The 25,526-nt window shown below is 46.5% G+C and overlaps 1 protein-coding gene across 1 annotated transcript; it reads right to left on the bottom strand.

The window, feature by feature from the left end:
• Nucleotides 1-24,441, bottom strand: Fam155b (family with sequence similarity 155, member B). Its single transcript, XM_013031655.1, has 3 exons — nt 23,549-24,441; nt 1,538-1,709; nt 1-1,123 (listed from the first exon to the last, which is right to left on the bottom strand). The coding sequence occupies exons 1-3, from the start codon at nt 24,404-24,406 to the stop codon at nt 738-740; spliced, it is 1,416 nt and encodes a 471-aa protein (XP_012887109.1). The 5' UTR covers nt 24,407-24,441; the 3' UTR covers nt 1-737.
• Between the last annotated feature and the right edge of the window lie 1,085 nt (nt 24,442-25,526).

Here is a 25,526-nt window from a genome sequence, read left to right as displayed (position 1 = left end):
GCCAGGTGGCTGGAGCCAATTTGGCCATTTCTTCAGGCCCCCAGTTTGAATCTTGCCTGTCCTCTTCTTCCCCTATCTTCATTCTCTTTCACCATTCATTTCATACCCCAGCACTACCCCTCATTGCCTAGAGGGTTAAGGGCACAGCTTAACCAGAGCCCCAATACAGCTGCAACTGTGCGCACCTCATCTTCCAGTCTGACACTTCACTTCTGATAGCCCCACATGGGCCAAGGGGCACTGAAGTGGCAGGAGGGCAATTGCACTGTCTGCCGTTGCCTTTAGGGATATGGGCAGGAGGGAATTAAGGATCTTGGCAACAAAAGGAATGCTGAGGGGGAAAAGAGTTTCTCCCCTCTATGCCCCCCAACATTCCCTGCAGGGCTGAGATTGGGTGAGCAGTCTCCTTCCCTGGGGTCAGGGCTCTCAGCAGGGGTGGGCAATTCCAGCCCCCACTCCCCCTATTTTTTTTTTGCTAAGTCCCATAGGTGGGGCTTGGGAGGGGGCACCTGCTGCTCCTATCTTTTACTCCGGGATGAATTTATAGCTCCCTGGGGCCCTCTGGCCATTCTGTTGGAGCTGCTTTGGGTGTGGGGGTAGGTTGGGGGCTAATTTGACCCCCGTTTCCCCCACCTTCCCACCTGGTCCTCCCATGGGAGGAGCTCCCTCCCCCCCACCTGGGGGGGGGCTGGAGCTGATGTCAGTGTGTGGTGGAGGTCTGTCCTCCCTTACCCCTGTCACTCTTCTTGTGTCAGGCCCTCCTCTAGGGCAGGCAATGTCTCCAACCCCAGTCCCCCACCACCCTGGTTGCTGGAGAAGGACACCATGGTATGGAGGAGCATGAGGACAAGGACACAGAGCCGGATCCTGCTGGGGCTGAGACGGGAGCCCCCAGAGACTGGCAGCAGGGAGGGCTTGTGGCTGACTCGGCCTGGGGGATCATGGCGGGGATAGTAGTGGTGGTACTGTTGGTGGTAGTGGTGGAAATAGGAGTGGTGGAATTGCTGGTGGTGGGTTTTGGGGGTCTCAGACTCCTTGAACTTCTTCTTCTCCGATTCGCAAGAGACCCACTGCACGTCACAGCACTTGGTTTCCGGCCGCTTTGGTGAAGTATCCAGCAACCCTGCCAATGAATAAGGAAGGTGGGGTGGGGTGCTGGGGGTGGGGGCAATGGTTCTGCCTTACCTGGAGAGGAGATTTGCAAAGCTGGGACTGTTCAGGTAACTGAATGCAACTTCTTTCTCCTTGGCACTCAGTATCTTTCCTTTCTGAGCCCTTCTTTCCCAGGTATCCTAGTCAGTTTCTCTGGGAAACTGACTCCCTGGCTGAGCATATTTTGCAGAGATGGCTACCCTGGTCTTTTTTTTTCCTATTCCATTTGGCCCCATCCCAACCGATGGATTTTGCTGCTTACTTGTCCAACCACTGATCTCCTTCTAGCCTATCTCCCCTTCTGTCCTCCTTACTCCCACTCCCCTGACCTGGTTCCTGCTCTGAGTTCACACCTCCTCCCTCTTCCCCAGTACCCAGCCTTTACCTGTACAGATAAAACCAGGGAGCCCTCCGTATACCATTTCCTCATTGTCGGGGAGGATAAAGGGGCACCGGGTCTGCACCTCCAGGCAGTATTGCTTGCAGGGCACCCAGCGCTGGCATTCCTGCTGGGTCACACTGAAGTATTCTGAGCACAGCCAGGCCTTGTAGACAGCCTGTGGGGAGAGGAAAGAGCATCAGTCCACATGTCTGCCCCTTCCTACCTTCAGAGCTGAGGAGAGAGTATTTTTGGTCTCTCAAGAAAGCCCTGGCCAACTAACCCTAGGACCCAAGGAGGTGAAGAGGAAAAAAGGTTTGCATCATGACCCCTAATCTTCCCCTAAGATCTCTTATCTCATAGCCAAAAGTCCCAAGTTCCCCAACATACAGTCATCCAAGACAGAATTTGCTTTTTGGCAAAAAATCACAAAATTAGTCCTATGTCAAAGCTTTACCAGTCTCTACTTCATCCTACCCTAGCATCTTATGTTCAGTTCAAAGAGGTGTTTTGATTTATCTAAGGTTACCCATATATAACAAGGCAAATTTCAGTTGCATTCTGTTTAGCAAACATTTCCTTAGCTGATTGTACTGTTTCTAAATTCAAGAAAGAAATGGAGAGACTAATCTTGCTCATTAGGGTATTATGTGGATCAAATAATATGGTACATAAGAAACTGTTTTGTAAACTCTAAAGGGCAATACAAATTGGAGGGGTTATTTTAATAAAAACCAGAATCTGCCATACCAGGCACCACATGTGCTTTTGAGCTCCACTTAATCCATGCTCTCTCCTGTTGGCTTCAGCCCTGATGTAAGTGCAGTCATCATGGATACAATGCCATTGCTTTTGCTTTGCAGTTTCACTTTCATGGATCTACTATGTGCCCTTCATCTAGCCCATTGCTACCAGATACTGGGTCCTAGTAAGGAAGCCCCCCTGCTCCAAACCATAGGTCCTATCAAGCCCAGGGTTTCTCAGCAGCAATACTATAGACATTTTGAGTCAGACAATTCTTTGTTGTGGGGGTTATCCTATGTGTTGTGGGATACTGAGAATACCACTGTCCTCTAGATGCCAGTAACATTTTCTCTTCTCCATTGTGAACAACAATAAATACCTCCAACCATTGCCAAATGTACTCTTAGTGGCTTTGTGTAGGATACTATCATGTTTTGCCTGTATGACAGTATCCTTCTCATGTTTCAGGTGTCAGTTTAAATATCACTTCCTCAGACTGGGTCTCCCTGACCACTTATACCAGAGGATGCCATCCTCACTATTCTTTTTTCTTTAATCCTTATTCACTACAAAAAACAAGTATTAATTTGTCTCCACTTTTGTTTTGCCTCTGTTGATTCCACTGAAAGGTGAGCTGCATTTGGGCAGACATGGGTTTATCTATTTGCCATTGTCTATTAGTCATTATGTCTTCATACAGTATCTGTGACCTGAATGAAGAGGATGAGTAGATGAGAATAGTCTCTTCCCCATGGAAACTCACATCACATAAGTAGACCACAACTAACTTGAATAGCTGGCATATGACCTGTACTATAGATGTCAAACTGTGTATCATTGGCTGGAAGCAAATAGAAAAGCGGGGAAAGAATCCAGGGAGGTACTAATAGTTGAGCTTGAACTCAAAGGAGGATTTTACATATAAGGTAGAGATGAGACAAAGGGGCATTCCATAGTGAGGTTACAGCTTGTGCAAAGACATTGAGAAGAACGATTACATGGTATACCAAGAAAACAGAGAATGGTTTTGTATGAATGGGATGAGAAGCTACCACTTGCCTGTCCATGGATATTTAAGTTGTTGTTGTGGTTAAACAATTCTCCACTGAATACCTTTTTATCACTTACATACTTGTCTCCAATTCTATTTATATATATTCCTAAAGATGATATTATTAGGTTATAATATACCTGAAAAGGAATGAGAACACAATAGAGGAAGGGTGAAAAAGAATGGGTGAAGGTCAGAGGCAGTCCAAGAGAGAGCTAGGGGTAAAGGAAGCACTAAAAGGAGCTTATAGGACAAGAGGAAGTGAAAGTGGGTGGGATAAGGGAATAAAAGAGAAATGTGTAAGAAGGTACTAAAGCATAGGGAGTAGAGGGCTAATGAATGCTGGCAATTATGGTGGTAGTGAAAAAGCAGGGTTGTCCGGTAGAAGACTGGAGAATAAGAGGGGGTTATAAGGGCGGTAAGGGGGTGAACTATGAGTGAAAAAAATAAGAGGGGAGTTGAAGATGAGAGAAAGGTAAAAAGTAGGGAGATAAGAGCAGGTGAGGGCATAAGAAGGGGTAAGGTGAAGTTGGATTGCTAAGGCAAGAGTAAGAAAGGGAGGAAGACAGATCAAGGGTGGATGAGAAGGAATCAGGATAGCTGAAAAGGATGGAAGTATACAGAAAGAGGTAGAAGAGTTCAGAAAGGTTGGAAAAATAGAAATAAGGCAGGAAAGAGAGTAAAGTCTTCTAAAAGTAAATGGCCCTAATACTTCAAAGACTGCCCTCTGTCTTCTAAGCTCCCAAATGCCAAAAAATTAATTGAGTCTCTGTCTACATTTGCTTGTGCATCTCTTCCAGCCTGGGCCTGGAGTCTACCTCACTCTTAACCCAAATTGTGGAGGATCGACCCTCCACTCCATGTCCGTGAGTGGAGTGGGGGCTCACAGGGCCACTGGAGAATGGCTCTGGGCTCTTTCAGGTTAATATTCTTGCTTCTAGATAAAGAGGCCCTAGTGGCATTCTTGGCCTCTTCACAGGCAACTGCAATTAGCCCAGTAACAAGCTATAGTGGCTGGGCACTCCCTTATCTGCTCCCAGAGGGAGGGAAGAAGGGAGAGAGAGAAGGCAGGGGAGAGGAGAGGGGTGGCCTGACAGTGGGAGTGCGGCCTTTCTCCTTAATTAGACGACCCCCCAGTCTCCACACCCCCAGCCAGAGTCACCATGGCAACAAGTGGGTGAGCAGATTGCCTGGGGAGGACACCAGGCCTGTGGGTGGTGAGGCAGGAACAGGCAAGGAGCTAATGAGGAGAATGGAGGAAGAATAATGACATGGATCTCAGAGGTAATCCAGTTTCTTGGCCCCACAATAGGCCACCTGAGCCATTGCTCGTCCAAATGCTTGAAGGTGGCCTGCAGTCCTTTTCAAGTAAAAGGTCTGGCTCTCAGCGCTACTCCCATCCAGGGCAATAACCCTACCTTAGATTCTATGTCTCTGTTCTCTAGATAGTCTTTTTTAAAATTTTGGCTGTACTGGAGTTTTAACTCAAAGCTTCAAGCTTGCTAGGTAGGGGCTCTACCACTTAAGCCACATATCCAAACTCTCAAGATGGTCTTAACCTGAGCTTGCCCTGTTTCATCAGTATAAGACCTGAACCAGGGAACTTGCTGTCTGGGATAGTCACAGGGTCCTGGGCACTCATCTGAGAGGACAGGGAGAGGGCCAGAAGGGCCAGGCTTAGAAGGGTTGTGGGGCATATTACAAAGAATAGGAGGAAATGTCTTAGAACTAGATAACAGTCAGTTGGGAGACCTGTGAAGATCTTTTATTCTCACTTTCTCAGCTCTGTGTGCATGTTAGAATCACTCAGAGAGCTTTTAAAATGCCAAGCTTATTTCACCCCTGGACCAACAAAGTCGGAGTCCTTGCAGGTGGGGCCCACATCTACAGGTTCACAAAACACCTCAGGCAATTTTAGTATGCAGTCAGGGTGAAGAACCATTTATAGCTGGCAAAACAGATCCAGAAAGGGGGAAGGCCTCATTCCTCTACAGGTATATAAAATAGTGGCAGAGGGAAGAACCTAAAACCTGGTTTTGCCACTCTGACTCTAGGGATCTTCCTAATGAACCACCCTACCAGCAACTAAAGTCTAAACTAGGGCAGGACACAGAGGCCTGGGGGAGGGGACAGGAGCTGTGGAGAACCAGGCCTGCTCTGGGCTTCTCAGAAGCCTGGCAGTAAGGTTTCTCTATCATGCCTTATTTCTCTGAACTGGACCATCCTAAGCCCTTAAAGTAGTAGGGGGAGGCATGGGTGGGATGGGAGGCCCTGACCTAGCACTGCCCTCCTTTCCCCACCTTAGTCAGGCCACCGCTGGGCTCAATCAAGTTCTGGCAGCTACAGCCCAGTTGCTATGGGAACTGGGAGGGGAAGGAAGTAGGGAGTAACTAGAGGAAACACCAATTAACCCAAAAAGGAAGCTGGGAATGTTGTCCCACTCTCCCTCCTAGCTGGGTGTCAGAGCCACTCCTGAAACAGGAGAGGCAAGATCAAGGGGACCCCCACCCATCTTAGCCTCTGCTGTCACCAGTTTAGGGAGAAGTGGGAAGACCTGGCCAACCTAGCCCGGCTTCTAGGCTTGCAGCCTTAGCCAGGGTATGCTTTCTACAATCTAACACACAGAAATGCCAGACTTCACTGAGTGTTGCATGAATGCACACTCACATCCCAAAGCTGGTACTCTGGGTCAGAGAATTTAGAAAGAGGAGGCCATTCTAAGTTTCTTGGTATTGGAGCTGGTAAATCCTCCAGAGAGGAGAGCTACAAGAAGTATATAGTTTCCTTCTTGAATTCTACCTTGCTTCCCTCCCTTGGGCTGTTTCCCCATCCAAATCCTCCCTATAGGCCTTCTCTTCATGGCTGCTTGTCTTCTTTATGTACTCCTGGGACCCTTGGCCAGGAGCTATAGCAGTAATGCTTGTGGAAGCATAGCAGACATGGGGGCTGGGCCTAGAATGAAAGCCAATGTATACTTTAGTAACCACTTCACCCCCAATTTTACCCCTGGGGAAACTCAGGCCCAGAGAGAGGGATTGTCTTGGCCATGTTAATCCCTCACAAGCTAGTTTCTTACCAGGGGCTGACAGAAGAGGCGCCTTGAAAGATAACCCGATGTCACCTTATGCTGCATTGACCAGCATGCCTAGAATGATGTGAAGGACACAGTTGGCAAGTTCTGAAAAAAACAAGTACCCCTATTCATGACTCTGGGCTTTCAAAGTAAGGTTAGTATCAGTCTCTCCAACCAGAGGAAGAAGGTCATGGATATAATTCTGGGGACAGCAATTGTTCCATTGGCTTTGGCAGAATCAGAATAGGATTAGAAGCATTATAGGGCAAATCCATGAAGATGGTAGGGCTTTATTTAAGTGGCTATAAAAATAAGCAATAGCAGTACTGTTTCTTAGAAAGAGCAGTCCTGAATCAAAGTGGCCTAGTCTGGAGGAGAAAGATGGGAGAGATGAGTAGGGACATGGGTGAGAATGTAACACCAGCCCAGTTCCAGAGGGCCTTTGTGCTGTCAAGACTTCTAGGGCAACAGCCTGAAGGCTAGCTAGGCTCAGGTTGGCTAGGGATTGAAAAGTAGTATTAGGGCAGTAATGCGGGTATGCTTCCAAAAGGGCCTTAACGACCCATATCAATTAGGTGAGCAGAGGAGACAAGTTCCTAACTGCTTCAGAATGGAAAGGACTAAGAATGAGAGCCCTCAGTTCACTGCTGTAGCAAGTTCCACTCCAACATCACTGAAAAGTGCTACCTAACTTCTGATTGTAAACCTTGTTACAGAAAGCTCATTTTCTCCTAGGGAAGCCCATATCTTCAGACAACCCTAGCAGTTAAAGACATTCTTGCTTCTTTTAAGCTGAGTTAATGCTTCTTGTGGCTTCACTCATGGTTCTTACTACCTCATGCTTCTTATCAGAGGTCATTCAGAACAGTTACCTTCTTTCCTGCCCCAGGTCAGCACTGAAGGCATTTATGAATCTAGTCTCCTCATTCATTTTTCCATGCAACGAACATACCTTGAACATCTTCTGAGTGCCTGGCATTGTGCTGGGAGTTATAATAGGGATGAGTCAGATAACATTCCTGTCTTCAAGGAGTGGGGAGACAACCATGTGAAAAATAATCATTATAAATTGCTATAAATTGCCTGGTACAGTGGTATCATAATGAGAGGAGTTATAAGACTGTGTTTTGAAGGCTGAAGACCGAAAGACAGGAAAATACCTACATAGGAGAAAGGCTTGAGTTAGGACTTGAAAAAAAAGGAAACATTCAGTAGGTGGGTTAGGGAGAGAGTAATGTACATTTCAAGAAAAAAGAATAAACACGTGTAAAGTCAAGGAGGCATGAAAGAGTTCTGGATTCAGACACTGTAGATAATTCAGTATAATTACAGGGTGCAAAAGTGGGGCATAGTGGAACATGGGGTTACACAAGAAGGCCATGACCATATCAATATGCTGTGATGCTAAGGAGGAAATCCCTTTTTCTGGAAGGTAACAGAGAATGTTAATAAACTTTTAAGAAACGTATAATTAACAATAGTCTATGCTAAGTGTGGTAGCACAAGCCTGTAATCTCACTACTTGGTAGGCTGAGGCGGGAGGATTGCAAATTTGAAGCCAGCTTGGAACACAAAGCAAAACAATGCCTCAAAACATAAGTGATTGTGTGTGTGTGTGTGTGTGTGTGTGTGTGTGTGTGTGTGTGTGTGTGTGTGTGTGTGTGTGTGTGTGTGTGTTTGTGAGAGGCAGAGAGGGGGGATCTTAAATTCAGGACCTGGTGCTATCCCTGAGTCTTTGTGCTCAAGGCTAGCACTCTACTACTTGAGCCATAGCGCCACTTCTGGCCTTTTTTTTGGTGGCTAATTAGAGATAAGAGTCTGATAGAATTTCCCCGCTGCCCAGGCTGGCTTCAAACCGTGATCTTCAGATCTTAGCCTCCTGAGTAGCTAGTATTACAAGCATGAACCACCAGCTCTTTGACAAATTTTATTTTAATGGCTTACATTTGTAACTGACTTTTTAGATTTCTATCTGAATGGAAGTATGGAGGATAAAATATAGACGTTGAAACTGGAGGCAGGGAGATCAGTTAGGAAACTACTGTAACCATGTGAGTGAGAGATGAAAAGGGCTTCAGTTGAGGCAGTAGCAGCAGAGGAAATAAATTGGAAGAAAAGTTCAGATATGATCATAGATGTTAAGGAGATGGAACTAAAATGATTACTTACAAATGTGGAAAATGAGGGAGTTGAGAGGGTCTTAGGAAAAGTACCAGATTTCTAGCTTGGTTGACTGGATGAATAGTAATTTCATTTTTATAAGGAAACCAGAACAGAAGAAATGGTAGATTTGAGAGTGAAGATGAGTTCAGGTTTTGGTAAGATTGACATTAAAGTGCACACATGCATGCACACATGCATACACGCATGCGTGCACACACACACGTCAGCTACATGGAAATATCAAGGGGAGGCATTAGTCTTGCTAAAAGGAGGCTCTAGATAAAAGTTTGGGAGTTATCAGGAGTTAAGGGGTTAGGAACATAGTAGGATTCTACTTTTCCTGTCTGAAGTTAAGAGTAGCCATATGACTTACACAAGCCAATTAAGTGTGACTTGAAGTGATGCACTGATCACTTCTGGGAAGAAGATTTATGGGACAGTATATGATTTCCCACATTCTCTTTCCTCTGTTTCTGACTATGGCAGCAAAGTTGAGATGGACTTATTTTTTTACTATGCTAGGTGTTTTGTTGACTGTCATAAAGAGGTGCTTCCTGCTGACCCAATTTTAGACATGTATCATGAACAAGCAATAACTATTTGTTTTGTCAGTCCTCTGGTGTTTGGTGGTTCTTTGCTACTATAGTATAACCTAGCTTACCCTGACTGGTAACAGCAACACTGGAAGCCAAGGGAATAAAGAGTAGAGAGAAATAAGGATCATCACTAGAGGAAATCAGATTAAGTCGGAAGAGTAGTTTAAGAGACTGGAGAAGAGCTGAGGGTGTAGGTCAGTGGTAAAGTATTTGCCTAGCATGCATGATGCCCTCCATTGGAGCCTTTGTACCACAAGCAAAACAACAACCAACTCCCCCTCACCCCAGATTGGATGAGAAATAGAAGAGAAAGGCATTCTGTAATTAAGAGGGGAAAGAATTTCAAATGGGGAGCAGTCAGCAGATAAGGATTTACATAGATAAGAAAACATTGGTTTGAGTCACTATCATTATGGTCAGAATAGTTTCAATGGAGCAGCAGGGGCAGAATCCATACTGCAATAAATTGAAAAGGTAATGTTAGAGAAGAAAAATGGAGATAGCTATGTATAGACTCCATTTCCTTGAAGCCAAACATCCTCAGCTTTTTGACAGTTTCATGTAGTTTCTAGTATTCACTTTTATATGGTTATTAACATTCATAAAAATTCCCATTTTCTTGTTGCTATTTTGAATGTATGTCCTATGAAAACAATCCTTAGATAGGGTTTATCAATACAAAGTATAATTGAAGTACCAACCCTCATGTCCTAAAAAACAGTTTCTGTTAATGCAGACTGAGATCCCATTTGTTCTCCAGGGGACTGTGTAATAACTCATTAAAGATAGGGAGAGGGAGGCCTGCCTAGAGTGTGAGACCAAAGAAATGGCCTAATTCCAAGTCCCAGGACAGAGTCCAAGCCTTCTTCTGGCAAGACCTCTGCATAATCACATACCCATAAGACTGTAGGCTCTTAGAGGACAGGGATTTTACTCCACATACTGCTTATATGTGCATTTTCTTAGGGTTACAAAGGAAGGGAGCTGACATACAAATAGAAGATATACACACATGAAGGTGCTTGACAAGCACATTAAAACTAAGCTTCCAGCAATTATCTCAGACTAAAGAGCTCAAGGGAAAAAAAGAGAAAAATGTGTTATAGATGTGTTTTCACGAACTTTTATAACTGATGGAGAAAAGGCATAGAAAACCAAGCAAATAGCAAAAAAGAAAGGCTGTTATTATTATTATTAGTGTATGTGTGTGTGTGCACGTTCGCATGTGTGCCAGTACTGGGGCTTGAACTCAGGGCCTGAGCACTGTCCGTTAGCTTAATTTTTGCTTAACAGTAGTGCTATACCACTTGCACCACAGTTCCATTTCCCATTTTTGGTAGTTAATTGGAGATAAGAGTCTCACGGACTTTTCTGCCTAGGCAGGCTTTGAACTGTGATCCTCAGATCTCAGCCATCTGAGTAGCTAAGATTCCAGGCATGAGCCACTGGCATCCAGCAAGAGAAGCAATTATTAATTTTAAGAAAACAAGTTGACCTAGGAAACAAATGTAATCACAGTAGTCTGCATGACTCAGCTATAAATAATATTTATAAACCTAATAATGTAAATAAATTAGACTGTTGAAACCGGAAATTGTGATATGCCAATTCTGCATGTATGAAGCACCATATGATGCTGCAGGTAGTAATAGCCAAATCCTCTTCTAATCAGATAACCAGATAGGCCGGACATTGGAGGAGTACCTGCCATCCCAGCTACAAGGGAAGCATATGTAGAAGGATCAAGGTCCAAGTCAGACTGGACATAAACTCTAGACTCTAGTCAAAACATAACTAAAACAAAATGGCTGGACATATGCACATACACAAACACATAAAGATTTTTAAGACAGAAAAAAGAAATTGCAATACTGGCAGAACATTTAAAGTGTGGAGATACGTATCAGAATACAGAATTTCAAATTATTTTGAAAATTAGGAACATATATTACTTGATAAAATAGAAACAACCCAAAATCTCCAACAGTTGACCTAACTTGGCCAGATTCAGCCCACATGGTCCTACCCTGAAACATCTACACTAGCACAAGTGTGTGAACTATGAACTTGGGCTATATGAGCTTAGCAGGGTAACAGGGCTAATGAGACATCCCAGAGACAGAGAAATGAACTAAAATGAAAAGAGGGAAGCTTCTGGGGCTTCTCTATACAATGGCACAGTGTTAGTGAGACAGTGGCAACTTTATCTTCTTTAGAGTTGCATATACTCCTCACCTGCCAGGCACACCTGTTTGCCCAGAAAGCCATCTTCCGATTCAGCAAGTTCACCATAAAACCAGCTCCTTGCCCCTGCTTCTCTTCCTTTCCCCAATATCATGCTTACTAGGCAGATGAGAGGCTAAAAAGAAGAGACTTGATCAAAGGTGACTGACAGCTGTGCTTGTTCTTCTTTCCTAAGCCAGTTAAGCATTGTTAGCTCAAATACTGTCATTTGAATCTCCCTAGTTGCCTTCTAACCTCCAATTCTCCTCTCCCTCCCCAATTCCCCTCTCCCCAGACACTTTGCCTTCTGTTCCCAAGATATCTTTCCCTTCTCCTAAGCAGCCCAACTCAGTGTTGTGAATTTCAATAGGGTGTTAAGCAATCAGTTGGATTAAACACACCTAATTATGATGAGAATAATAGCTACCATTTATTAAGTGCTTACTATATGCCAGACTCTGTTTTAAGCACTTGATCCTGACATTTATTAATTCATTTAATCCCCACAATCACCCCCTGAGGTACAGGCAGATCTTTATAGATAAGGACAGGGAAGACCAAAGAGTTTAAATAACTTGCCCAAGGCGCACAGCCAGTAATAATATCGTGGTTAACATTACGGGAGCACTTCTCATCTCACAGGCACTGTACTCCTTAAGATTGGCATGATTTGTCATGTAAGCCTCATAATGACCCTATTTCTTAGCTTTGAATGTGAAGAAAGTGGGGTACCAAGACTGTTTAAGGAATACATTCAAGTCCTCAATAACTACAGCAAAGACAGATTTCAAAGTAGATTTTGAGTTCAAGTTTACCTATATTTCAGTGTTCAAATTCTTACATCCCATACTGCCCTTGGCATAGTTCCTTCAACCTGGCACCACTATGGAAGGCTATCATTCAAAAAATTTTGTTTTTGGTAGAAGTTCAAGCCAAGTTGTGAAGAGAACTCTAGACTTGGTTAGAGAGGGTGATTTTCTTAGTCTATTCATAAAATTTGTGTGGGGAGGGGTAGTGAGGGACACTTGCATACTCAGAACTACAAACAATCATTTCCTTTCTCCTATCAAAGCACTCCTTCTTCTATTCCTTCTAAACACATACAGAGAGAGGGAGAGTGCTTTGCTTCTCCCACACCCATTAGCTTCCTACCCAGAGTTTGAGGCTATAATTTTTGTGAAATCTATGACAATCCACAATTGGTATAGGAAGAGATGATGTCTCAATTGAAGTGTCGTAAGACACTTAAGACTTAGCTAAGATGAGTTCTCCTGTCACAAATACTACTATTTGCGTGTTTCTAGAATAACCTTACCCTGAAAGACTCCCAATGTCACAGACTTTTCCTTTGGAAACATCTCAGAGCAGCTACACATCTCACATAATTGTCCCTTCTCCACAGCTTACTCCATAAATGGTCTTCAAGAATCCTTTGCTCCAGCCATATGGACAGATAGAACAGGATTTTGATTCTGCCTCTTCCACTAACTGGCTGTGTGAACTTGGACATGTCATCAATAAGAAGACAAGGACTCAGTCACTAAATCTCTGAGGAGCCAATTACTTTCCTTCTCTGTACCTCAGTCTTGATCCAATGAGATTGTCTATAGGTAGTGTTAGCCCCAAGCGCTCCCTTCCCATAGCTTAGTATGCTCCTTCTCCTCTCCACAGCTTAGCATGCTCCCTTCTTAGGCAAATGCTAGGCCCAAGTAGTAAAGGCAGTAAATAATCAACCAGTAAATAATCAGCTACCAACCCCCCCTTACATTGGGATGACACTCTCTGGGGCAGCAACCACCTTATAAAGCATCAAGAGCCCCTTAGAGTGACCTTCAGCTGCAGGACCCCTTATCTACTATTTGGACAGCAACCATAAATCCTAGTCTGCCATGATGAAGTCCTGGCCCACATGTCCACAGCAGGGTCTCTGCCTCCTAGCCCCTTCTAGCCCCTCCTAAACCTCCTAGGTTATATAGATCACCTCAGACAATAGCCAGTGCTTCTTTTCACTTCTCCCTTGTGAGAAGGGGTCTTGCTGCCCCTTTCCCAGCAATAAACCTTTCTTTGTTCTCTGTACCTGGATGTCTACATGGTTCTCTGGGAAGTCCAAATAATCTAACAGGTAGGCAGTATAGATAGTAGGAAAAAAGGGTCACACATCTTTAAACTCAGACAGCCTTGCAGTCAAAATACCCAATTGAGCTCTCATTGGTAATACCTCAGACAGTTTCCTTTTTTGAACCATACATTCCATATCTGCCAAATAAAGGTAATAGGAGAAACTACCCTTCCTTTTTTGTAAATGATGTGTGTAAGCCAATAGCACAAAGCTTTACCTGTAGTGTAACTCCACCAGTATATATTGGGTACAACCACTATCATTCTAGCATTCAAATCCCTGGATTTGACCTCCATTCAAATCTAAGCTCCAACTCTTATTAGCTGGATGACCTTGAGATAGTCATTTGACCTCTATGAGTCTATCTACTCTATCAGATAATGAGAAAAATATGTATGCATTTCACAGGGCAGATGTAAGAATTAAATAAGAAAAGGGTATGAAATGCCTGGGATAGATTCCTTTCTTTTCATTCTCTCCTTTCAGCTCTAAAACACAAATAACAAATGTGATCTGGAAAAGGTCAATTTTCATACATAGAAATCACTACGAAAAAGAAACAGACAATTTCACAAACAGGCAATACAAATAGTCTATAAACAAGAAAAACAAATGTCTGACCAAAGGAATGCAAATGAAAAACTAAAGCGATATCGTTTCCCAAGTAAATTAGTCTCACATTTTTGGCAAGGGCATAAACTAGAATAATCTAGTAATTTGAAAGAAATTTATAAATGTATGTCAAGAGCATTAAAAAGGTTAATACTCTTTGAATCTGTAACTCTAGTTTTAAAACTTCATTCTGCAGAATTAATGTTTATGCTATTTGTATGCAAAACAAAGGAAGACAAAGTCATTTTGTGTGTAGATGTTTATGTAAGCCTAGAGAGAGGGGTAGAAGAATGCACATAAAATTGTTAACATCAGTGACCTCATGGCAGTGAGACTAGGAATGAATGAATAGGAGGATTATTAATGTTTTCTTTATAGCCTCTATATTGTCAGATTTGATACAATGAACATGCATTATTTTGTGATTTGAAAAACTCAGCATAGAAAAATAAGAAAAAATGATCAAGATAGCATTTAGTATTAAAAACTTCATAGATCTGATACAAATTTATGAACAAAGATATGCCTTATATCATTATTCATAATAATAAAAAAACTTGGAGGTAAGCTGGGCACAAGCCTGTATTCTAAGCATTTGGGAGGATGAAGCAGGAGAATCATGAGTTGGAAGTCAGCCTGGGGTCCATAGTGAATTCCAGGCCAGCTTGGGCTACCTAGTGAGACCCTGTCTCAAAACCAAAACCAGTCCAAAAAGTCAGAATTAATGTAAATATCTAACAGAAAGGGGACCAGTTAAATAAAGTATGTAATATGTGACACAATATTGTATACTCATCAAGAATGATGTTTGCGAATATCTAATTATATGGAAAGGTACTTAATGTATAAACCAGATGCAAAACTGTCTCAACTACCTAACAACATGTAGCCACACCAGGATGGTTATGGTAAAATGAACCCAGAAAATAACAAGTATTGCTAAACACGTGAAGATTGGAACACTTTTACATTGCTGATATATATGTAAAATGGTATAGAATGTAAAGTGTAATATAATTTAAATTGGTGCAATCACTATGGAAAACAGGACTGCAGTTCCTCAAAAAGTTAATCATAAACTGAGCATTGTGTCACACACCTGTAAGCCTAGCACTTGGGAGGCCGAAGCAAGAGGACCATGAGTTCAGGGCCAGCTTGGGCTACCCAATAAGCCCTTGTTTCAAAAAACAAAAATTAAAGCATAGAATTATATGATCCAGTATACCAAAAAAGCATTCAAAGCAGGGACTTAAACAGATATTTTCATTTATGACAACATTATTCACAATGGCGAAAAGGTAGAAATAACCCTAATGTCCAACAAGAAATGAACAAACAAAATGTGGAATATTATTCAACTACAAAAAAAGAATGAAGTTCTGACAGATGCAACAACATTAATAAACCTTGAAATCATGGTACATGAAATAAGTCAGTCAGAAAAAAATGATAGATAATATATGACTCCATTTTTATGCACTACCAAATTCAGAGTTGAAGAGTAGATTAGTGATTACCAGGGATGGAATAAAGGGAGGAATGGAGAGTTATTGTTTAATGAGCACAGAATTCCTATTTGAAAGGATAAAACATGTTTTAGAAATGGATAGTGATGATTTCTTACAACCCTGGAAATGAACTCCATGCCACTGAACAGTGAAAATGTCTAAATAGATGTTGCATATAATTTAACACAATAAAACAAACCCTGTAACTCATAGACCTCTTCTCCTGTCATGTTTTAAGTCTTCCAAAATTTCTCCAAGATCATTTTTTGTAATTAGGAAAAAAAGATACTTGAAAAATTCAAAGTCTATAATAATTCTGAAATATTAACATGGTTGGAAGATTTAGTTGAATTCAACACTAAACAGATGTGCTCACCTTTCACAAATCAGTCAGGTAGCCATTCTATCTGCTTCAAACCAAGTAAGACAGGAAACGGTAAAACTCATACTACCAAATATCCTTCTCCAGGCAGAACTTGATGGGTTGGCCCTTATTTTGAACCTCAGGAGAAGCTTAGCAGTCTAAGCTTAAAAACATGGTATGGGAATTGGGCATTCAAATCCCAGGACAGGCCTCAGCAGGCTGAGGTGATAAGGTCTCAGTGCTTTTGTTTTGCCTTCCAGCTCCACCAGCACATGCTGAGGACAGGATAGGGGTCAGGCTTGCATTAGATCTGCCTAGGGCATCTTATCCCTTATTTCCCTAGTTGATCTTTTCAGATTGGAGCTGAGAATATAACAGAAACACTGTCTCTCCTGGCAAGAGGAGCCAAGAGGCTCCTCCCTTCTTTCTTGCAGCACCTATAGTACAAGGACAGAGCAAATATCTCCCATACTCATGACTATATTTCCATCACTTTCTCAAGGTATCAGTAATTATCACAGGGTCTCAAGGAAAAAAAGTCTGAGATCCATAACAAAAAGGATGTTGGTAGATCCTCACTCTGGATCTAAGCCACGTCAAGCTGCCAATAAGCTCTGCTGAACCGCCCTCCAGTCAGTCCAGCTTCTCAATCTAGCCACCTGGGAATTGCATCTGACAGCTGGAGGGGATTATTAATATCTACTTTACAAATCCATGCATCAGGGAAAGTACAGAAAGACCTGGGTTTGTATCCTTGCTATCCTTCCTTTTAGTTATGTAGCCTGGGGTAGGTCATTTCCTCTCACTGAGCTTCAGTTGTCTCATTTGTAAAATGAGGATAATGATAGTACTTGTCTGCTAAGATCATTGTCAAGATTAAATTACATATATATATACACATATATGTATATTCTTCAAGTGTGTGTGTGTGTGTGTGTGTGTGTGTGTACTCAGGGCTTGTACTCAGGGCCTAGGCCTTATCCCATAGCTTATTCACTCAAGGCTAGCATTCTACTACTTGAACCACAGCTCCACTTCTGGCTTTTTGGTGGTTAATTGGAGATAAGAATCTCATGAACTTTCCTGCCCTAACTGGCTTTGAACTATGACATCCAGATCTCAGCCTCTTGGGTAACTAGGATTACAGGCATGAGCCACGGGCATCCAACTATATATTCTTTTTCTCTTCCCTTTTCTTAACCTTTCTTTCTTTGGAGCCAGTTGGCTTCATCTTCTGGCCCAAAGACTTATAGTTCAGGCTCCAGTTTCTCTGTCCAGAATCCATTCAAGCAGGAAAATTGGTCCTGGCAATCCCTGTCACTCCACAAGGACAGTTTACCTGGTACCCTTGCTCTCCCCTCTAAGCACCTACTCACCTCAAAGTCTCAGGACTTCAGGCTACTCTGAGCCCTCTCTTATGCCCAGAAACAAAAGGCTATCCCAGCATCCCTTGCCACCCGCCCAGATTGTGGTCTATGCACCTTGTAACCATAAGAAACCAGGCATACCCATTTCCCAAATCTACCAGGTCAACATAGAAGAATAGTGTTTCTGAGCTCAGACTTGTCCTTAGAAGCTGAAGCTACCCCTAGATTTCAGCAACTGGAGTCCACATGTGACTGAGAGGAGGGCTGGATGTTGTTTGATGCCCAGTATATACAAGCACACCACAAGTAAATAGCCTCGGAGGATGGGAAACACAAAAGAACTGCCCTGAGGGAGAAGTTTTTCTAGGGCAAACTCCCACTCATGAGTCTGAAGTGTCAGTCTGCATCCCCACCTCACCCCACCCTACAATAGTGGGTATACCTTTCCCTGAGGTAGATGTCTGCAGAGGGCACTTGCATATACCCCTCATGGCTTAGAAGCACCCTCTCGTGTTTGTGATGTGTTCAGAGATCATTGGCCCTCTTTTGATTACAGCCCCACCCTTTATCTGCCTTTTCCTTACTCTACCTCGTCCATGTCCACCAGACTCTTCTAGTCAGACCAGGATACTGGATTGGAGGAAGCAAGGCTTCCTTCTTCCCCTTAAGTCCCCCCATCCCCATCTTTAGGAGATACCAGTATATCCTTCTGGAAGTTCCCGTTGCTATGGTGACTATAGTAGTCAGGCACCAGCCTGTGGGAAGGATGGGAAGTAACCATGAGGACTGGGGGATAAGTGTGTGTGTCTGTATGTCTGTGTCTGTGTCTCTGTGTCTCTGTGTGTATGAGTATCTATGTGCCTGAGTGAAAAGGAAGAAGGAAGGAAAGGAGACAAGAACAGAGAGGGAGAAGATTAGAGGAGGAGGAAGGAGAAGGGCAGGAAAAGAGAGGATGAGATGAGAGGGGTAAGAAGAGAGATGGGGATGAGTAAAGGAGAAGTGAAGTGAGAGTAGAAAGTGAGGGATGTGAGGACTGAAGGGGCTTGGAGGCATGAGTGCAGGAGGTGTGCTAAGGAGGTGACGTAGGGAAGCCAGAAGATGGTGTGGAATTTGGGAGAAAGGGTAGGAGGAATGGGAGTGGAGCAGTGGCATGGGAGGGACATACTCTTAGAGGGGAGCATGGTGTGAGGATAGAGGAGGAGCAAAAGACTATGAGTGCAGTGGATAAGGATCAGAAAATAAGGCGTGAGTATTGTTTGGAAAGGGTGACAAATAGGAAATTAGGCAGGTTGTGGGTCATTGGTATATGGATGAGAGTGTTGGGTATGAGCTAAAATGGGGGAGGAGCACTGTGGGAGAAGGTTGTGGTAGGAGTAGTTCAGAATGGGAATCTGGAGAAGTGTATTTCAGCATGAGACTGCTTTGCCATCCCCAGCATATGTTCTATACTAGCCATGAGCATTGCCTCTTCTCTGTGTCTGCTCTATAATTCCTGGCTCCTGGTCCTTCCCAGAGCCCCATGCTCGGGCTGAGAAGGTGGCTCAGTGGTAGAGTGCTTGCCTTCACATGCATGAAGCCCTGGGTTCGATTCCTCAGCACCATATAAGCAGAAAAATGGTGCTGTGGCTCAAGTGGTAGAGCTCTAGCCTTGAGCTGAAGAACTAAGAGACAGCGCCCAGGCCCAGAGTTCAGGTCCCACAACCGACCCCCCCCAAAAAAAAAAAGAAAAAAGAAAATGGGCACCAGAGCCCCATGCTCATGAGCCTCAGTAATGAAAGGATGAGTGCCTATGGATCTGGAGGCCTCTCTCATAGGGCTGGATTTGCCAGGGTTCCTAGGTGGCTGGCTGCTTATTGACTGCCTCCATCTTCCTCCACCCCTAAACAGAAATCAAGGCACCACTTCAGCTTCAAGAGCTCTGGATCAGAAAGTACACTTGTAGCGCAATGCTTCCAGTGACAACAGGGACCACTGGTCAACCTGAGGATCTTTCCCTTTGCCCACTACTCTGCTCTCAACACCTCTCATTCCCACCATTAGACCAGAGTCCTGCTTGGCAGGATAGCTGTGGCAGGTGGGAGGAGAGAAGGCAGTGAGGCAGAAACAGCTGCTAGCTGGAGTGGAGGAAGAGCAGGGACCTAGCGGGTATGGGCAGAAGGCGAGGTGTTGGCTCTGGCAGCCCCCCCACTCTCTGTGTGTGGGTGTTGAGGCCCAACCGCCTTGTCAGACCTCCCTATCCAATGCCACTGTTCAGGGAATTGGCTCTATTCATGGGCCTAAACTCTGTACTGAGAGAGATCTCAGAGGCCACTTGGTCCAATGGCCATATAATCCTACTCCCATAATCTGGTGGGAATCACTTCCATAGCATGTCTAACCAGGAATCAGGCCAGACCTTTCCTGAGATCAGGAATGAACCTCCTCCTAAGGTAGCCTGTTCCTTGCGAAGGAAAATACTGTGAAGTATGTGCCTCTAATGTGCCAGACCTAGATCCTATACAGACTTCTCATTAATATTGACCACGTAGGACTGTTTTGATTAATTATCTCCATTTTACAAATGAGAAAAGCAAGGCCCAGAGAACTGAAGTACTTAGCTTGAGGGCACACCAGTAAGAAATGAGGAAGCTAGGATGGAAGGCAAGCCTTTCTAACTATGAAGTTTGTCTGAGTACAATTAGGACATGCTTCTTCATTTGTACCAGAACAACTCTTCTGAAGTGTAGGATCTGAGACCAGATTGTATCCTCCTGAATCTCTTCTTGTCCAAGCCAAACTGCTCTCACTTTCTCCAGAAGAACTTGGGTTCAAGGCTCCTATGTGACCTGGCCTGTTTGAGACCCAGAATCAAACAGTCTGGTAGATGGGTGTGGATCAGTTCAGAATTGAGCAGAACTGTTACATCTTCCCTTGCACTAACCATTATCAATAGTAGCCCCTCTTGGATGAAGAGCTATGACAGAAGAGGCTATGAGTTGGCTCCCACTTTTACCACTCCTCCCAGTCTGAGTGTTCTGAATTGAGAGTAGGAAAGAGGCAGAGGTGGGGGGAGAAAATAAGAGACAGGGGCATGGCAGGATTGGGAAGATGGAGAGCTGGAAGAATTAGGTGGTTGTCCAGTACTCCTAGGCACAGCTAAGGGATAGTTAGAACTTTGGAGTTCACGAGGAACATAATGGAGAGGTCAGGCATGGTTCCAGGAGCTGGGAGAGACCAGGATGGGGATGGGCATCAGACTGCCTGAGCTAACATCGCCCTGCTGAGCGAGAGGAAGTCAGTCGCACATTAAGGAAATGTTGCAGCTGGTACTAAATTGGGAGGTGTCACAGACAGCAGTGAAGACAGGTATGATTTGCGGGGCCCTGTGGGGCCCAAAACAGGGGCAGATATCTCAGAGGGAGGTAACAAGGTTTCTGGGGCCACCTAGGAAGGATTTGACTGAGGTGCTGTAAACAAAGGCTCTGGGCCCTGGGCCCTGGGTCACGTGGCTCAAAACTAGGTTCCAGGCTCGATTTTCAGATGAGAGGAAGCCTCTTCATCCTGGCCTTGGTCTGTAAGCTCTCCACTCAAGATAAGTGTGTGGCTGGGGCATCTTCTGCCAGCAATTCCATTTAGGGTAGGGGCTGGACAGACAGGCTCAGAGCTTGGGAGCAGGCTCAGGGATGGGCAAAGAAGTCTGTGAGGGAGGTTGGATGAAGGACTGTGGGAAAAGGAAGCTGCAGAAAAAAGCAGGACTGTCTCTCCCATCCACTTAGTATTCATAATACAGCTGGATTTGAGCGCCCTGTGGTTCCAGGCCTCAGTTGAGGAAGAGAGCTTTGGAAGAGGTAAGAAAGACAGGAAGAGTGCTGAATAGCTGGCACTGCCCTTCTGTCTGCACAGCAGGCAGGAGTTTACTTGCTCACAGGAGAGAGACAAGGAGACAACAGAGAAGAGGGAGGGCTTTAGGGAACTTGACAGGAGGTCATGCACTTAGCACTGAAATATACAAGTTGGAATCCTGGAACTTCTGCACATTGGTGGAGTGACCTCATGGCAAAATGCCTAGTCCTTCTGCACCTCAGTTTCTTCATCTGCAAATGAAGTAGTGATGCTAGTATCACTAACCTTCCTGGGTAGTTAACTTCATAACATATGTAAAAGGGGTTGAAAGCCCTACACATTACATTAATGTTAGATGTTAAATTCTTATTACAAAATACTCTTAGTTACCTCTTTCCACTTAATTATCACAAAAGACTCAGAACGTGGTAGAACAAGGATTATGATTCTAGTTTAACAAATGAGGAAATGAAAGCTTAGGGATGGAAAGTGACTTGTCCAAGGTCACACAGCTAACAAGTCATAGAGGCCTCCTGAATCAGAGATAAGTTGTCTTCTCCCACATCAAACTGCTTGGTAAAAATAACCAGTGTGAGAAGTTACTATTGAGTATGGGATCAGATGGGACTTGGAGCCAACTATAACATAAAGAAAACCCCATGGGAAAGTTATGATGTGGCTCTCATTCATCCTGATGATTGGGAGGGGTGAAGGTGGTACACAGTTGGGGCTACGTGTTTGGAGAGAAAAGAACAAGAACCTGAAATCCTTTACTCCATCTCCTAGAGGACTAAGTCCTTCTGCTCTCACTGAGTGAATGGGTCTGTGTTGGACATTGACAGTATGTCTCTGTATAACAAAATGTGTCCTTCTTCATGTTACAGCACTTCTGCCTCCCTGACACTGACACTATGGGGAAACGAGTGTGTGAGAGTGAGAGAGACAGAGAGTCTGCATCTGTGGCACTGTTGGAGGCTATAACGACCTTTCTGGATCTCTATGTGACTTTGCCTGGGGTAGTGGTGGTAGTGTTCTGGCTCTGTGTGTATGTGTCTGTCTATACACCTTTAAGAAGTGGAATATCTCATTTGGTAGTGTGAGTGAGGCAGTGAGTCAGCTGAGGCTGAGGGAGGCGGGAGGGAGACTGCTAGCTTACGAGAACAGGAAAAGGGAGGAGAAAGTGAAGTCAGGATCAAGAAGCTACCCCTTTCCTCCACAATCCTCTGCCCCAAATCCAGATGGAACCCACCAAGAGATCTGGAACCTTGCAGAAGTCTGTGAGGGTCATGGTAGCTGGAAGAAGACAATTTCTGTTCCTCTCCAAAGCCTTGGAGGGAGATGAGGTAGGCTAGGAGGCAACCATCTCCCCCTCCAGCTCTTGGCCCCAGCTCGAGAATGTATGAGGCCACCATCCCACCTAGTCTCCTTGTCATTTGACCCTTTGACCTTGCTTTTTCTGTTTCCTTCCCAAAACAGACTACCTGGCCAGGTGAGGAGAAGAGGGAAATAGCATCAGAACCCAGATATTTACAGCCCCTACCCACATACTATTCAGAACAACCTTACTGGGGGTGAAGAAGTTTCTCAGCACTCAGCTCTTCCCTGGGCAGGCATGTTCTGCAGCTGCCTCGCCTCTTGCTTCCTCTGGATGCTTGTGGCTAGCAGTAGGAAAAGGTATCTCTCCCCACTCCCCCCCCCCCACATCCAACACCAACCTGGGATGCTGGGATGGAAGGCAGTGGGAATTTTGTATTGCACCAACCTTTAGTGGCCCTTTTACAGCTGGAGTGTTCTGTGTCCCATTCATTCCTTTGTTAAAGGACAGGAGCCTGCAGGTTCTGTCCTAAGGAGAAGGTAGGCACCTCTGGGCTCTACCTGTTTAGGCTGTGGTCAGTTACCTCAAGTCATATAAGGTCAACAGTATGGTGTGCCCTGCCACCAGGAGTCTCAGGAGCCTAAGGGCATGGGTTTGGTTGCCAAAATGTTCTTCTGCCACTTTTGGCCTTACCCTGCACTGGCCATTCCCAGGAAGTTCAACCCTGGCTCAGTAGGTAGGCAACCTGGCTGAGGATTGGGGAAGGGGGGGTTAAGTCTCTGGGGCTGGCCAGCCTAGGACCCAGGACCCCTCCCTCTCCTTCCTCCTGCAGGGGTGGGGCTCCAGGAAGGCCCAGCTCTAAGAAGCCCACACCTGAATCAATAGAAGTTGGCCAGCTGATTGATTACCTAGCCTGAATCCCTTGGCCTCCTCTCTCAGGAGGGGCTCCGGGCGGCACTTACAGTGCTGCACTGGGAATGGTGAGTAGAGAAGGGAACCTTTTTGCTCCTTGATCCCTTGCCCGAGCCCAGTCTTCCCGGCCGCGGTCGCCTGTTCCTACCTTACAGCCTTTTGTGCAGGACCGGATGGAGTACTCTTCTGCCTGTAAATATTTATGCAGCACGAGGTCGAACTCGTCATATTTTTCCTGAGCATGTCGGTCCAGTCTCTGGTAAGCCTCGATACAGTTGCTACATGCCTCCCAGGTCCCGGAGCCTGGGCTGGCCACTACAGCCAGCAGGTCCCCCAGCAGGGTATCCAGACTGCAGTCCAGGCTGTCGGGGCGGTCCATGCCCAGCAGCAAGTCCCAGACCGAGTAGGTGTCGCAAAAGGAGAGAGTGAAGTTCCGAAAGTGGCCTTTGAGCAAGTTTTTCTTGGCGGAGGGGAACTCGGCCGGGGCACGGGAAGGGGAGTCAGGGGGCCGAAGAGGGGGGGCTGGGGTAGTCGGTTCGAAAAGTCTCTGCAAAGATTCCAATTTGGTGCAAGCTGCATCCAGCCCCGTTGGCTCGGGGATGCCGCCGCAGACCGGCCCGGGGCCGGCGGCGGGGGCGGCTTTGGTCAGGTTGCTGTATCGGGGGCTGCAGGAGCCCGGGGGTGCTCTGGGCTCACCCAGCGACGACGGCGGTGGCTGCAGCGCTCGAGGAGGCACCGGTGGCCGCTCCCGGCCGGCCCCCCAGGGCGGCCGCATGGCGCTGCTCAGCTCTCTGGCCCGGGGCCGGGCCCCCGCGCACAGCCACAGATGGTCAGCGAGCAGCACGGTGAAGAAGAGCAGGGACGCCAGGGACAGTCGCCATCGCTGCGCCCGCTCAGAGTCGGCGCAAGGTTTGTCGCTCGGCCTCGGAGCCCAGCAGCAGCAGCAGCAGCAGATAGTCAGCGCGGCGGCGTCTTTCTCGGGCCACATCCAAGCGCCCCAGAACATATTTCAGGGGAGTCCGGGCTGGAGGGAGGAGGCAGGCGCGAGGCCGGACGGCCGTCTTGTCTGAAGCGAGCGGGCTGCGCACCGCTCCGCGCTTCTCGGCGCCGTCCAGGCACTACCTCGGGGGCCGCATGGTGACACAGGCCGGCCGGCCCCGGGCGCTCCCCACCCCTCCGCTGAGGCCGGAGTGGCGGAGCGCTCTCGTGCCGTCCCCGCGCCCTTCCCGCGCTCCCTCGCTAAGCCCGGGGCGCCGCCGCCCGGCCCCCGCTAGGCGCTGCCCAGAGTCCCGGCGGGAGGCGGTGCGGGGCACTGGGGCGGTGGCGGCTGCGGCGGCGGCGCCGCACTCCTCATAGTGTCGCTGCCCTCAGCTCCGCACCACTTCTCTCCGCCTCGGCGGGCCGCCCGCCTGGCACTCTGTTCCAGCCGTCTCGGCTTAGCGCAGCTCTGCGCCCCTCAGCGCCGCCCTGCGGGCCCCACCGCCGCGCACGGCTTCTCTCCGCTCCCCTCGCCCGGCCGCCCCGCGCCCGAGCGTCCGGCCGCCCACTGTCCGCTCCGTGCCGCTCCCTGCCTCGCCCGCGCCCTTCTAGGCCATCCAGCCAGTCCACTGGCCAGCCCTTTGGGCTTCTCTCGTGCTCCGCCCGTTGATCCGGGTCGGTCCCGGGCCGGCTCCGGTCTGGCTCTGCACCCTCTGCTCCCGGAGTACCGGCTCGGGCGGGCCACCTGGCTCCCCGCAGCGCCACAGGCGCCGGACGCCGACACCCAGCTTTACTTAGTGCGCCTCTAGCTTCCGCCTCTCGTTCACACCGCTGTGGCGGCCGCCCAGAGGCACGGCCCCGTGGCTCCCGCTGGCCATGCCCCCTCAGTCTGTCGCCATCTTCCGCTGTGCGGAGAACACCTTGAGAGCCCGTGTGCGAGTGTGTTTGGGGGGAGCGGGGCGGAGAAAGAGGCACCGAAGAGGAGGAGGGAGCGGGTCTGGGGCCCCGACTGCGCCTGCGCCTCAGGACTACCCCCCCCCTTCACCCCCCCAACCCAGCCCCCGTCGGCCGCAGCCTGTGCTGTTTGGGGATGTTTCCAGTCCACCCCCAACTCCATTCACTTCAGCGCCTCTGTTCATCCGCCCGCT

This window comes from Dipodomys ordii, unplaced genomic scaffold (genome assembly GCF_000151885.1).
Source record: "Dipodomys ordii isolate 6190 unplaced genomic scaffold, Dord_2.0 Scaffold142, whole genome shotgun sequence".
NCBI classification, from domain to species: domain Eukaryota; kingdom Metazoa; phylum Chordata; class Mammalia; order Rodentia; family Heteromyidae; genus Dipodomys; species Dipodomys ordii.
This window is presented reverse-complemented; position numbering and strand designations above follow the sequence as displayed.